The 14,923-nt window shown below is 40.5% G+C and overlaps 1 protein-coding gene across 5 annotated transcripts in view; it reads right to left on the minus strand.

The window, feature by feature from the left end:
* The window catches only part of SPIDR (scaffold protein involved in DNA repair), a 480,217-nt gene that overhangs the window by 421,407 nt on the left and 43,887 nt on the right, over positions 1 to 14,923 (minus strand). For 2 of the 5 annotated variants that reach the window (XM_050800368.1, XM_050800369.1), the window contains exon 5: positions 12,955 to 13,118. The exons of 1 other annotated variant lie outside the window; for it this stretch is intronic. In XM_050800368.1, the coding sequence (XP_050656325.1) occupies positions 12,955 to 13,118 (164 nt within the window). 2 more of the 5 variants (XM_050800372.1, XM_050800374.1) reach the window with 2 other exon arrangements.

Here is a 14,923-nt window from a genome sequence, read left to right on the forward strand (position 1 = left end):
GTCAAATTGTCTCTGTTGGCAGATGACATGATTGTATATTTAGAAAACCCCATTGTCTCAGCCCAAAATCTCCTTAAGCTGATAAGAAACTTCAGCAAAGTCTCAGGATACAAAATTAATGTGCAAAAATCACAAGCATTCTTATACACCAGTAACAGACAAACAGAGAGCCAAATCATGGATGAACTCCCATTCACAACTGCTTTAAAGAGAATCAAATACCTAGGAATCCAACTTACAAGGGATGTGAAAGACCTCTTCAAGGAGAACTACAAACCACTGCTCAGTGAAATAAAAGAGGACACAAACAAATGGAAGAACATAGCATGCTCATGGATAGGAAGAATCAATATCGTGAAAATAGCCATACTGCCCAAGGTTCTTATAGATTCAATGCCATCCCCATCAAGCTACCAAGGAGTTTCTTCACAGAATTGGAAAAAACTGCTTTAAAGTTCATATGGAACCAAAAAAGAGCCCGCATGGCCAAGACAATCCTAAGTCAAAAGAACAAAGCTGGAGGCATCATGCTACCTGACTTCAAACTATACTACAAGGCTACAGTAAGCAAAACAGCATGGTACTGGCACCAAAACAGAGATACAGACCAATGGAACAGAACAGAGGCCTCAGAAATAATACCACACATCTACAGCCATCTGATCTTTGACAAACCTGAGAAAAACAAGAAATGGGGAAAGGATTCCCTATTTAATAAATGGTGCTGGGAAAATTGGCTAGCCATAAGTAGAAAGCTGAAACTGGATCCTTTCCTTACTCCTTATACGAAAATTAATTCAAGATGGATTAGAGACTTGAATGTTAGACCTAATACCATAAAAACCCTAGAGGAAAACCTAGGTAATACCATTCAGGACATAGGCATGGGCAAGGACTTCAGGCCTAAAAGCAAACGGCAATAAAAGCCAAAATTGACAAATGGGATCTAATTAAACTAAAGAGCTTCTGCACAGCAAAAGAAACTACCATCAGAGTGAACAGGCAACCTACAGAATGGGAGAAAATGTTTGCAATCTACTCATCTGACAAAGGGCTTCCAGAACCTACAAAGAACTCAAACAAATTTACAAGAAAAAAACAAACCACCCCATCAAAAAGTGGGCAAAGGATATGAACAGACATTTCTCAAAAGAAGACATTCATACAGCCAACGGACACATGAAAAAATGCTCATCATCACTGGCCATCAGAGAAATGCAAATCAAAACCACAATGAGATGCCATCTCACACCAGTTAGAATGGCAATCATTAAAAAGTCAGGAAACAACAGGTGCTGGAGAGGATGTGGAGAAATAGGAACACTTTTACACTGTTGGTGGGATTGTAAACTAGTTCAACCATTATGGAAAACAGTATGGCAATTCTTCAAGGATCTAGAACTAGAACTACCATATGACCCAGCCATCCCATTACTGGGTATATACCCAAAGGATTATAAATCATGCTGCTATAAAGACACATGTACACGTATGTTTATTGCGACACTATTCACAATAGCAAAGACTTGGAATCAACCCAAATGTCCATCAGTGACAGACTGGATTAAGAAAATGTGGCACATGTACACCATGGAGTACTATGCAGCCATAAAAAAGGATGAGTTTGTGTCCTCTGTAGGGACATGGATGCAGCTGGAAACCATCATTCTCAGCAAACTATCGCAAGAACAGAAAACCAAGCACCGCATGTTCTCATTCATGGGTGGGAACTGAATAATGAGATCACTTGGACTTGGGAAGGGGAACATCACACACTGGGGCCTATCATGGGGAGGGGGGGAGGGACTGCATTGGGAGTTATACCTGATGTAAATGATGAGTTGATGGGTGCTGACGAGTTGATGGGTGCAGCACACCAACATGGCACAAGTATACATATGTAACAAACCTGCACGTTATGCACATGTACCCTAATAAGAACTTAAAATAATTATTAATAATTAATAATTATTATTAATAATAATTAATAATAATAATAATAAATATATAGAAGGACAACTGAAAAGAATTGTTTATAATACTCAAAGACTGTGAAAGTCACATCCATAGTGACTTATTACTTTCCTTTATTTTTTTTTTTGAGACGGAGTCTCATTCTGTCCCCCAGGCTGGAGAGCAATGGTGCGATCTCGGCTCACTGCAACTTCTGCCTTCTGGGTTGACGCCATTCTCCTGCCTCAGCCTGTAGCTGGGACTACAGGCCCCCACCACCATGCCTGGGTAATTTTTTGTATTTTTAGTAGAGACAGGGTTTCACCGCGTTAGCCGGAATGGTCTCAATCTCCTGAACTTGTGATCTTCCTGCCTTGGCCTCCCAAAGTCCTGGGATCACAGTGCTGGACGACTTATTTATTTATTTATTTATTTATTTATTTTGAGAGAGAGTCTGTCACCCAAGCTGGAGTGCAGTGGTGTTTTTTGTTTTATTTATTTTTTTTTTTTGAGACAGTCTGACACCTAGGCTGGAGTGTAGTGGTGGGATCTCGACTCACTGCAAGCTCTGCCACCTGGGTTCACGCCATTCTCCTGCCTCAGTCTCCTGAGTAGCTGGGACTACAGGCGCCTGTCACCACGCCCGGCTAATTTTTTTTTTTTTATTATTTTTTTGTATTTTTTAGTAGAGACGGGGTTTCACCTTGTTAGCCAGAATGGTCTCGATCTCCTGACCTCGTGATCCACCCACCTCGGCCTCCCAAAGTACTGGGATTACAGGCGTGAGCCACCGCGCCTGCCTGACTTACTACTTTTTAATATTACATAGTTTTAACACTATTTCCTAAAGCAATCCTTTTCTATTATAGTCCTTCCTGTATCAGAAAACAGAGGTATTTGAGAAATGAAAAGATGGAGAAGAAAGAGGGGAATGAAGGGAAATGAGATGACCCAGTGATAGTAGTGAAAGGGGAAGAAAGTTCACGCAAAGAAAAGGAACAATCTGACAAACTCCTTGTCCTGGCATCTTTTAAGCTAAAGTTCAGCTATACAAGAAGGGAGATGATGAAAAGATAAAATATAATTTCTGGCACAGATGCAACAATCGATATTGGTACATACAGTTACTCACTTTCATAAAGAGAATAAAAGCCCGAAAATGCCATACTAAGATAACGAACAGATACAATATATAATACATGAGTTATAATATAAAATAACAGTAAAAAAATAGACTCCTCAATACAATCTCCAACCTTTTTTTCAGCATTAGAACACACTGGAATATAGACTTCAGTAAAATGTTTCTAAATTAAATCTTTAAAATATAATCATGCAAAAAACATGACTAAGAACTCCAGAATTCCCTTTACAAGCACTAAATTTTATCAGTTTTTATATAAACATAATCATATGAGAGACTTCTAAAATGTATGATGATCAGAATTAAACTCAACTGTATGTAAATTACACACAGAGGATTCTGAGAAGATGGTGGAGTAGGAAGCACCACGAATGTGTTGCTCCACCTAGAAGATCATTGCACTGGCAGAATCTCTTCTATTTAAATATTTTGAAATTCTGGAATCTACCGAAGGCTTGTAACGTCCAGAGGAATGCCTGAACATAATTTTAATCCCTTGCAGGTATTAGCACAGTAGCAGCTATCCATTAGCCACCCTCAACCCTATGGCAGGCAGTTGAGCATGCATTCCTAGCAGCAGCTTGTGTGCAGCTTACAGGAACCAAGGACAGGCAAAAAGGACCCTCTCTTGCAAATATAGGGGATATGTGCCCTGATCACTGAATGCTACTTCTGATCACAGAAATGGGACAAAGAGGTGGACACACATTGTTGCTTCATCGCCACTCACTGTTACAAGCCCTCTTCTACCCCCAGCCCCACCCACTAAGTAACTGCTGGGGATTTAAAGGATTTAGTTTTTCTCTTTTTCCCTTTTGGGAGTCAGATGTTAAAGACTAGGGCATTTGAAAGCAACTGTCTATAAAGGAAAAACAGAAACTTCCTACACATTCCTGGAGAAAAACTCAGGCTTAGAAAGGACTCAGAAAATCTTAAGTTTACACCTCAGGCTGATCCTTCACATAGAGACAGCCTACAACAATAAAAATAAACAAAAACAATAACATTAAAAAACAAAAAAACAAAAAAACAGCAGGCCAGGCGTTGTAGCTCATGCCTGTAATCTCAGCACTTTGGGAGGCTGAGGTGGGCAGATCACCTGAGGTCAGGAGTTTGAGTCCAGCCTGGGCAACATGGTGAAACCTCATGTCTACTAAAAAGCACAAAAATTAGCTGGGCATGGTGGCATACACCTGTAATCCTAGCTACTCGGGAGGCTGAGGCAGGAGAATCAGTTGAACCCAGGAGGTGGAGGTTGCAGTGAGCCGAGATCACACCACTGCACTCCAGCCTGGGCAACACAGTGAGATTCTGCCTAAAAAACAAAACAAAACAAAACAAAACAGCAAATGCTGGGGAAGAGGGAGAATTTAATTTCCACACTTACCACATCATTATATTCAAATGCCCTGTTTTCAACAAAAAATAAGATAAACAGTAAAGTATTGAGAGGTGACAATGTGCTAGCAGCCCTCACTCTCAGCGCCTCCTCAGCCTCGGCGCCCACTCTGGCGGTGCTTTAGGAGCCCTTCAGCCTGCCATGGCACCATGGGAGCCCCTCTCTGGGCTGGCTGACGCTGGAGCCGCCTCCCTCTGCTTGCGTGGAGGTGTGGAGGGAGAGGTGCGGGCCGGAACCGGGGCGAGCCAGTGCAAGTTCTGGTGCGGGCTCGGCAGGCCCTGCACATGGAGCACCTGGCTGGTTGCTGGCCTGGGGCAGTGAGGGGCTTAGCACCCGGGCCAGCAGGTGCAGAGGGTACCCTGGGTCCCCCAGCAGTGCAGGCCCACTAGCACTGTGCTTGACTTCTCACTGAGCCTCAGCCGCCTCCCCACGGGGCAGGACTTGGGACCTGCAGCCCACCATGTCCGAGCTCCCCCACTCTGCGGTGGGCTCCAGCATGGCCTGAGCCTCCCCGACAGGCGCTGCTCCCCTGCTCTGTGGCACCTGGTCCCATCGACAGCCCAAGGGCTGAGGAGTGCAGGCGCAGCTTGGGACTGGCGGGCAGCTCCACCTGCAGCCCTGGTGCAGGATTCACTAGGTGAAGCCAGCTGGGCTCCTGAACCGGATGGGGACTTGCAGAACTTTTATATCTAACTAGAGGATTGTATGTACACCAATCAGCACTCTGTATCTAGCTAATCTGGTGGGGACTTTGAGAACTTTTATGTCTAGCTAGAGGATCGTAAATACACAAATCAGCACTCTGTGTCTAGTTCAAGGTTTGTAAATACACCAATCAGTACTCTGTATCTAGCTAAATCTGTATCTAGCTAACCTAGTGGGGACTTAAGAGAACTTTTCTGTCTAGCACTCTGTGTCTAGCTCAAGGATTGTAAACGCACCAATCAGCACTCTGTCAAAATGGTCCAATCAGCTCTCTGTAAAGGGGACCAATCAGCGCTCCATAAAATGGACCAATCAGCAGTATGTGGGTGGGGCCAGATAAGGGAATAAAAGCACGCTGCCCAGACAGCCAGCGGCAACCCACTGGGGTCTCCTTCTGCACTGTGGAAACTTTGTTCTTTCACTCTTTGCAGTAAATCTTGCTGCTACTCACTCTTTGGGTCCACACTGCCTTTATGAGCTGTAACACTTACTGTGAAGGTCTGCAGCTTCACTCCTGAAGCCGAGACCACGAACCCACCGGGAAGAATGAACAACTCCAGACACGCTGCCTGTAAGAGCTATAACGCTCACCAGGAAGGTCTGCAGCTTCACTCTTGATAGCGAGACCACGAACCCACCAGAAGGAAGAAGCTCCAGACACATCTGAATGTCTGAAGGAACAAACTCCAGACACACCATCTTTAAGAACTGTAACACTCACCGTGAGGGTCTGTGGCTTCATTCTTGAAGTCAGCAAGACCAAGAACCCACCAATTCCAGACACAGTATGACACATTCAAAAGAAAAAAAAAATAAGCACAACTGTCCTTGAAAAAGACTTGATGGCAGATCTTCCAGAGAAAGATTTTATGACAACTGTTTTAAATTTGTTCAAAGTACTAGGCCGGGCGCAGTGGCTCATGCCTGTAATCCCAGCACTCTGGAAGGCCAAGGTGGGTGGATCACCTGAGGTCGGCAGTTTGAGACCAGCCTGGCCAACATGGTAAAACCCCGTCTCTACTAAAAATACAAAAATTAGCCAGGCATGGTGGCACATGCCTGTAATCTCAGCTACTAGGGAGGCTGAGGCACGAGAATTGCTTGAACCCGGGAGGCGGAGGTTGCAGTGAGTTGAGATTGCGCCATTGCACTCCAGCCTGGGTGACACAGTGAGACTCTGTCTCAAAAAAGAAAAAAAAGAAAAATGAGAGAAGAGGCTGGGTGCAGTGGCTCACGCCTGTAATCCCAGCACTCTGGGAGGCTGAGGTGGGTGGATCACCTGAGGTCAGGAGTTCGAGTCCAGCCAGGCCAACATGGTGAAACCCCATCTCTACTAAAAATACAAAAATTCACCAGGCGTGGTGGCACATGCCTGTAATCCCAGCTACTCAGGAGGCTGAGGCAGGAGAACTGCTTGAACCCAGGAGGCAGAGGTTGCAGTGAGCCAAGATGACGCCACTGCACTCCAGCCTGAATGATAGAGACTCCATTAAAAAAAAAAAAAAAAAAGAAAGAAATGAGACACGAATTTAAACATTTCATTAAAAAAATCAAGTAAACACAAAAGAAGACAGTAATGCAGGAAATGAGGGCCCCCACAAAAAGCAGTAAGTTATATAAACAACAAACAACAAAATGACAGAAATCTTTCTGTACAAATAATCTAAATTCAAATGGATTAAACTCTCCAATCAAAAGACAAGAGATTGACAGAATAGAGAAACAGGATTCAACCATATGTTGCCTATACTAGACTTACTTTAGATCCACAGACACAGTTTGAAAATTAAAAGATAGAAAAAGATATTCCATGCAAATAGTAACCAGAACAGAGTAGAGGTGTCTATACTAATATCAGAGAAAACAGACTAAATCAAAAAAGGTTACAAGAGACAAAGGATATTATATATGAATACATTATTTGATACAGTAAGCAGCAAGAAGACAAAAATTATAAACATTTATGCACCAATTAAAAGATTTCAAAAATATATGAAGCAAAAACGAACAGAATTGAAGGGAGAAACAGACCTTTCTAAATAACAGATGATTAAATCAATACCCTGCTCTCAATAGTGGATAGAATAGCCAGATTGAAGATAAGTAAGGAAACAGAGGACCTCAGACACTAACCAACTAGATCTGACAGACACATACACAACACTGTACCCAACAATAGCATACATATTCTTCTCAAGTGAATATAGAACATTTTCCAGGATAGACCATATGTTAGGTCACAAATTAAGTAAAAATGTGGTATAAACATACAATGGAATACTATTCAGTCTTTAATAAGAAGGAAATCCTAGCCGGGCTCAGTGGCTCATGCCTGAAATCCCAGCACTTTGGGAGGCTGAGGTGGGCAGATCACTTGAGGTCAGGAGTTCAAGACCAGCCTGGCCAACATAGTGAAACCCCGTCTCTACTAAAAATACAAAAGTTAGCTGGGCGTGGTGCCATGTGCCTATAATCCCAGCTACTAGGAGGCCAAGGCACGACAATCACTTGAACCCAGGAGGCGGAGGTTGCAGTGAGCCAAGATCGCACCACTGCACTGCAGCCTGGGCAACAGAGTGAGACTCCATCTCAAAAAATAAAAATAAAATATTCTAACAACACGGATTAACCTTAAGGATATTATGCTAAGTGAAATAAACCAGTCACAGAAAGACATATACTATATGATTCTATTCATATGAAGTAATTACAGTAGTCAAAATCATACACAAAGTAGAACAGTGGTTGCCAGAAGCTGGGGGAAAGACAGAAGGAGGAGTTACTGTTTAATGAGTATAGAGTTTCAATTTCACAAGATCAAAAGAGTTCTGGAGATAGATGGTGGTGATGGTAGTTGACACAACATTATGAAAATATTCAATACCACTGAACTGCACATTTAAAAATGGTCAAAATAGCAAATTTTACGTTGAGTGTATTTTACAATGTAAAACATTGGGAAAAAAGATGAAAACAATGGGCAGTTCTTAGGCATTAACAATTAGTACACATCTAGTCATATCATTTTATTCTAATTCACTATTAAAACGGATTAAAAGCAAAACTGATTTTCAAAAATTTATATAAGTAAAAATAAAGACAATTATATATATGCACATTAAATTTAGAAATATTTTTAAAGGTTTGTCAGATCACTTTCTGCAAGGTTATAATACACTCCCATGTGATACAAAATTTTGTTTATTCTTGTTTTATTTTTAAACTTTTCCATAATTCCACCTTCTATGAGTTACTGAATCATTTTTCCTACCCTTACTGGTAAGAACACAAACAAAATAGCTGCTTCATAAAAATGAATCCATTATTTCAAATTTGAAAGCCACATTTACTTTTCCTTTAAAACTACACGAACTACTTTCAGATCTTTTATCTGTGCCAACCAGCTTCTGTTGCTTACCTTCTCACAAAAGTTCCTGAGTCTCACATTACTTTACATTCATTATGTCTATTAGCCTGTATTTGCATAGAAGTCACTACATAAAGTATATGAGAATTACATAACAAAGTTCACCTAAACCCAATTTCCTTCACACTTCCTGAAAAATTAGGTTATGAGAATTCACTGCTATGTCTCTGCTGCCCTCTGTAGGTATGGTGTCTTGGTCCATTTTGCTTTGCTATGACAGAATACCATAAGGTAGGTAATTTACAGAGAAAAGAAGTTTATTTCTTTCAGTTATGGAGAGTGAAATTCCAATATTAAGGTGCTGGCTCCTGGTAAGGACCTTTGTCCTACACCTTCCCATGGCAGAAAGCAGAAAGACAAGTGAGGGTGAGAGCAAGGGACAGAAAATTTTTATAACAACACGTCCTTGTGGTAACAAACCCACTACTGTAATAATGATATTAATCTATTCATGAGGGCAAGGCCCTCATGGCCTAATCCTAATACAGGAACCATTAAAAGGTTCTTTTAACATAGACCATTCTTTTAATATATACCATTCTTACATTGGTATAAAGATATGCCTGAGACTGGGTAATTTATAAAAGACGAGGTTTAACTGTCTCAGTTCTGCAGGCTGTACAGGAAGCATGGTAGCATATGCTTCTGGGGACGCCTCAGGGAGCTTTCACTCATGGTGGAAGGCAAAGTGGGTGCAGGCACTTCACATGGTGAAAGCAGTGAGAGGAGGGAGCATACACTTCACACGGTGAAAGCAAGAGAGCAAAGCGGGCAGTGCTACACACTTTTATGTATTTATGTATTTATTTTTTTAATAGAGACAGGGTCTTGCTATGTTGGCCAGGTCAGTCTCAAACTCCTGGGCTCAACTGATCCTCCCATCTTGGCCTCCCAAAGTGCTGGGATTATAGGCAGGACTCACGGTGCCAGGCTGCTACACACTTTTAAATTATCAGCTCTCACAAGAACTCACTCACTATTGTGAGGACAGTACCAAGGGGGATGGTGCTAAACCATTCATGAGAAATGCACTTCCATGATCCAGTCAACTTCCACCAGGCCCCATTTCCAACAATGGAAATTACAATTCAACATGAGATTTGGTTCGGGACACAGACCCAAACTGTATTAGTCCCATATTTTAATATTGTCACCATGATAATTAAATTTCAACAAGAGTTTTGGAGGGGATATTCAAACCACAGCAAATGGTTCTTGAAGACACCAATAAAATAAATTATAAAACCCCAGCCAATAATATCAAAGTACTATCAAGTTAATATGGAAAGTCATATCAGTAATCAAATACATCTGTTAAATGTCCTAAAAGAAAATACTGCAGGCCAGGCGCGGTGGCTCACACCTGTAATCTCAGCACTTTGGGAGGCCAAACTCTTGTACACTGTTGGTGGGAATGTAAATTAACACAGCTATTATGGAGAATAGCATGAAGGTCTCTCAAAAAACGAAAAAATAGAACTACCATATAATCTAGTAATCCCACTTCTGGGCCAAAGGATTGAAATCAGTATGCTAAAAAAAAAATCTGCATTCCCATGTTAATTGCAGTGCTATTCACAATAGCTAAGATTTGGAAACAATCTAGGTGTCTAGATGAATGCATAAAGAAAATGTAGTATATCTACACAATGGAATACTATCCAGTCTTAATAAAGAAGGAAATTCTATCATTTGCGACATGAATGAACCTGGAGGACATTACGTTAACTCAGATAAGCCAGGCACACAAAGACAAATACAGCATGATCTTACTTACATGGGGAATCTAAAAAAGTAGAACTTACAGAATCGGGGTAGAATGTTGGTTACCAGAGGCTGGGAGAGAAAAGTGGATGGAGAAAGGGAAGATGCCGATTAAAGGATACAAAATTTCATTTAGACAGAAGGAATATGCTTTAGTAATCTAATACACAGAATGATGACTATAATAACAGTGCATTGCATTTTACAATTTTTTAAAATGTATAGGCATGCAAAAAAGCAGAAGAATACAACCCATAAGGAGGCGAAATAGACACAGAAATGACACAGATAGATTTACCAAAATAGCCATTAAAAAGTTATTATAAATATACTCTATGTTCAAAATATAGAATGTATGACATGTTAAGGAAAGGCATGGACAATATAAAAAGACTCATATCAAACTTCTAGAAATGAAAACTACAATGTCAGAGATGACCAACACACTTATAGTATTACCTGCAGAATATACTGAAGAATTTTAAAAAAGTTATTAAAAAAAAGAATTAAAAAAAAACTTGAAGATGTAGCAACAGAAACCACCCAAAATGAAATGAAGGGGACAAAACAATGACAGCAAAAATGAGACATGACACATTAGGCAGCCTAATTAATATACATGTAATTGGAGTCACAGGAGGAAATGAAAAGGGGAGTCAGAAAAAAAATTTATTGAGAAGTAAAAGCCAAAAACTTACCAAATGTGATGAAAACTACAAACTCACATATATGCAGAAAAGAGTTAACATAGTTGGCCTGAAGTAGCTATCCTTAGAAAACCCTGCTTGCAAAGCTGGTCCTTGCCTAGCTTCTGAAAACAGATTTCAGGAGAATCTTCATCATTCCATAAATGATAAATAATGGTGGGTCACTGTGCCTAAACTGTGCAAACAATATGGTTTATACTGAATACCCATTTTCTTTCTGAAGTCTGGAATTTGGGTAGATTCTAGGGAGAGGGTGCCTATGTTACCAGTCCCTAATAAAAACCCTGAGTCTCTAATGAGTTCCCTAGTACATAACACTTCACACATGTCATCTAAACATTTTGCTGAAAGAATTAAGCATATACTGTGTGACTCCACTGGGAGAGGACTCGTGGAAGACTGCTGATTTAAATTTGCATTCTTTTGGCCAGGCATGGTGGCTGACACGTGCAATTCCAGCACTTTGGGAGACCAAGGTGGACGGATCCCTTGAACACAAGGGTTCGAGACCAGCCTGAGGAAGATGGCAAACCACATTATACAAAAAACACAAAAATCAGCCAGACGTGGTGGCACATGCCTGTAGGACCAGCTACTCTGGAGGCTGAGGTGAGAGGATCACTTGAGCCCAGGAGATCAAGGCTGCAGTGAGCTATGAGCGCACCATTGCACTCTAGCCTGGGTGACACAGCAAGACCCTTTTTTACACCCTTTTTTTCACCCTATTTTTGTATCCTTTCAGCGTAATAAATGATGGCCATGAGTATGACTATATGCTAAGTCCTGTGTGTCCTCCTAGTCAACTGCTGAACCTGGAGGTGGTCTTGGGGAACCCCCAAAACACCATAGATTCAAAAGGCTTGACAAACACCAACTGAAAAATCATACCAAGGCATATCACAATCAAACTGCTTAAAACCAGTAATGAAGAGAAAAATCTTAAAAGGTCAAGAATGAGAATAGCTTCAAGGTTATGGACAGCAACTTGAGCTAAGATAATGAAGCAATGCCTTCAAAACTTCGAAGGAAAATTATTTCCAACCTAAAAATTCTATACAAATTTTCAATCACACATCAAAATATGACAAAAGCATCTTCTGACATACCAAATAATTCCTCAGGAAGTTACGGTAAGATGTGTTCAACCAAAACAGGGTGAAAACCAAGAAAGAGGAAAACATGAAATCCTGGATAAAGGAGCACAATACAGGACAGAGGTCAATAAATTCCCAGAATGATAGCAAAGTCCGGGTGACAATGTTCGCGAAAGGAGAGAGGACGCCGAGTTCAAACTGGAGCAGCTAGGAGGTTGTGGGAAAGAGTTCTCCAAAAAAATGAAACTCACAGAATGCCTGCTGTCTGAAAATCTTAACAAGAGAGCTAGGCAATGATGAAAAAGTATTTTTTTCCATCAGTAAGTAAAACTAGATGAACAAAAACCAAAATAATTATTAAGTCTAGGGAAAGCAAATAGTTGCAAAGGATAATAATATTTCCCTTGGCTATCAATATTATTTATTCACAATTGTGTAAAATGCTGAATATAATCTAACCAAACTTTGATATATCTGCACTGGGAGAACAGTAGGATAAAAAAAGTTCAGCGTGCAGTGAGGGTGGGAAGTGAGCGAGAAGAGAGATCAATATTTATCCACGTTGAGAAGTACAGCACAAGCATGTTATTTAGAGATAAGCGAGTAAAGAAGAAAAGAATCCCCTAAGAGTCAAAAGTGGTTGTTCTTGAGGAAGGACAGGAAAACACACACACACACACACACACACACACACACACAAAACAACTATGATTAGCAGATGTTATACAGAGACTAAAAGTTTTGAAATAATTCATTCTTACCTTGGGAAGCTCCGATAGCTTCTCATCACTTGTCAAAGACTGATTACTTGCACAAGAAGCACAGTCTGAGATTTCCACAGCACCCTCATCATCTTCAAATTCATTACAGTCACTAGCCTCTGCCCTGTCACTGTCGATCTCCCAGTCAATAAACTGTAATTCACCTAAAAAATACAATTTTTAACTTGCTTAATTATCTCCTTAATCTTTCACTTTTAAATCTCCTTTATTCTTAGTAGTTATCCATGTCATTTAGTAATTTTAAAAAACATATCTAGGGCCAGGCACAAGGCTCATGCCTATAATCCTAGAGCTCTGGGAGGCCAGGGTGGGCAGAATGCCAAAACTCAGGAGTTCAAGACCAGCCTGGTCAACAAGATGAAATGCTGTCTCTATTAAAAATACAAAAAATTAGCTGGACATGGCAGCGCACATCTATAGTCCCAGCTACTCAGGTGGCTGAGGCACCAGAATCGCCTGAACCCGGGAAGTGGAGGTTGCAGTGAGCCGAGATCGTGCCACTCAACTCCAGCCGGGGCAACAGAACGAGACTCTGTCTCAAAAAAAAAAAAATTTAGACAGTGAAAAGTATATTTCTACTCTCATCTCAAATCACTGTTTCTCCCAAATCTTACTCCAACTCCAATTTTAACTACTTTTATTGTTTCTGTATCCTTGTAGAGTTTCTCCAGCATGTTTAAGCAAATAAACTATGTATTATTTTTTTCTCCTTTCTTACATGGCTAGACTTTTTCACTAAACATAATTAAGAGGATATAGTAGGATTGCTTGAGCCCAGGAGTTTGAAGTTACAGTGAGCTATGATCCACTGCACTCCAGCCTCGGTGACAGAGCAAGACCTCATCTCTTAAAAAAAACAGCCGCTATAATGATTTTAACAGACTGAAGGTCCAGCCACCACTGAGAGAAGCAGATGCATAATGGCAACTGCTTCCCACATAAACATCAAATTCAGTCATGGAAGCCAGGCAGGGGAACACATTAGAGATTTTCCAGGCTGCTGAACCTTCCCAATAGGAAGCCAGGGACAGACAAGGGAAAAACACAAATGCCCTCAGAGCTGCCGCCAGTATCACACATCTTTGCAGCACTCGTTCATTCATTCACTCCTTCATTCATTAGACAAAGCAAGTGCCTAAAAAGAGCCCATCACACCATTCAAGATACTCACAATACGAAATAAATACAAGAGAGAAAACAGCACCATTCCTAGCCTGAAGTAGCCCACAAATTAATACATATTGCAATGTGATGCATGCTATGAAATAACTGGCGCTTTCATCACAAAACTTTTGTGGTCACAAAACTTTTAAAAAACAGGAAGACTGCTACTATTACACTTAAATTTGCATTTTACAGATGAGGAAATTGGATCTCCAATAATTTAAGAGATTTTCCGAAAGTTATAAAAACTTTTAGACAATTGCTAAAAACCAAATGGAAGGGAGGCTGGGCACGATGGCTCACATGTGTAATCCCAGCACTTTGGGAGGCACAAACCATACTATTTACCCATAAAAAGCATAAACTTTGTATTCTGAAATGTATGAAGACAAACCAAGAGTTATGTAACAATAAATTTAATTTACTATGGTCGAATTGCTATCAGCTTATATATAATCCTAAAATACCACTTCACCTGGTAACTACTAAAATGTCAATGGAATTAATAGTTACCAAAATGACATACAAAGTGGTCAAAAGAATTTAACTACCCTCCCGAGAAGCTGTCTCTGTACAAACCTAACCCTAGGTAACTAACATGAACTGTCAAGAGTTAAAAGTCACAAGCTTATTTTGAAAACATTAAGACATTTAAATATTCTACAGATTATTTGTATATTTTAAAAATTCTAAAAGGACATGATTTCCATAATTCTACATCTGTGGTTATCAACTAGGGGTGATTTTTGTCCTTCAGGGGACCCTTGACAACATCTGGAGACAT

This window comes from Macaca thibetana, chromosome 8, assembly GCF_024542745.1.
Source record: "Macaca thibetana thibetana isolate TM-01 chromosome 8, ASM2454274v1, whole genome shotgun sequence".
Taxonomy (NCBI): Eukaryota; Metazoa; Chordata; class Mammalia; order Primates; family Cercopithecidae; genus Macaca; species Macaca thibetana.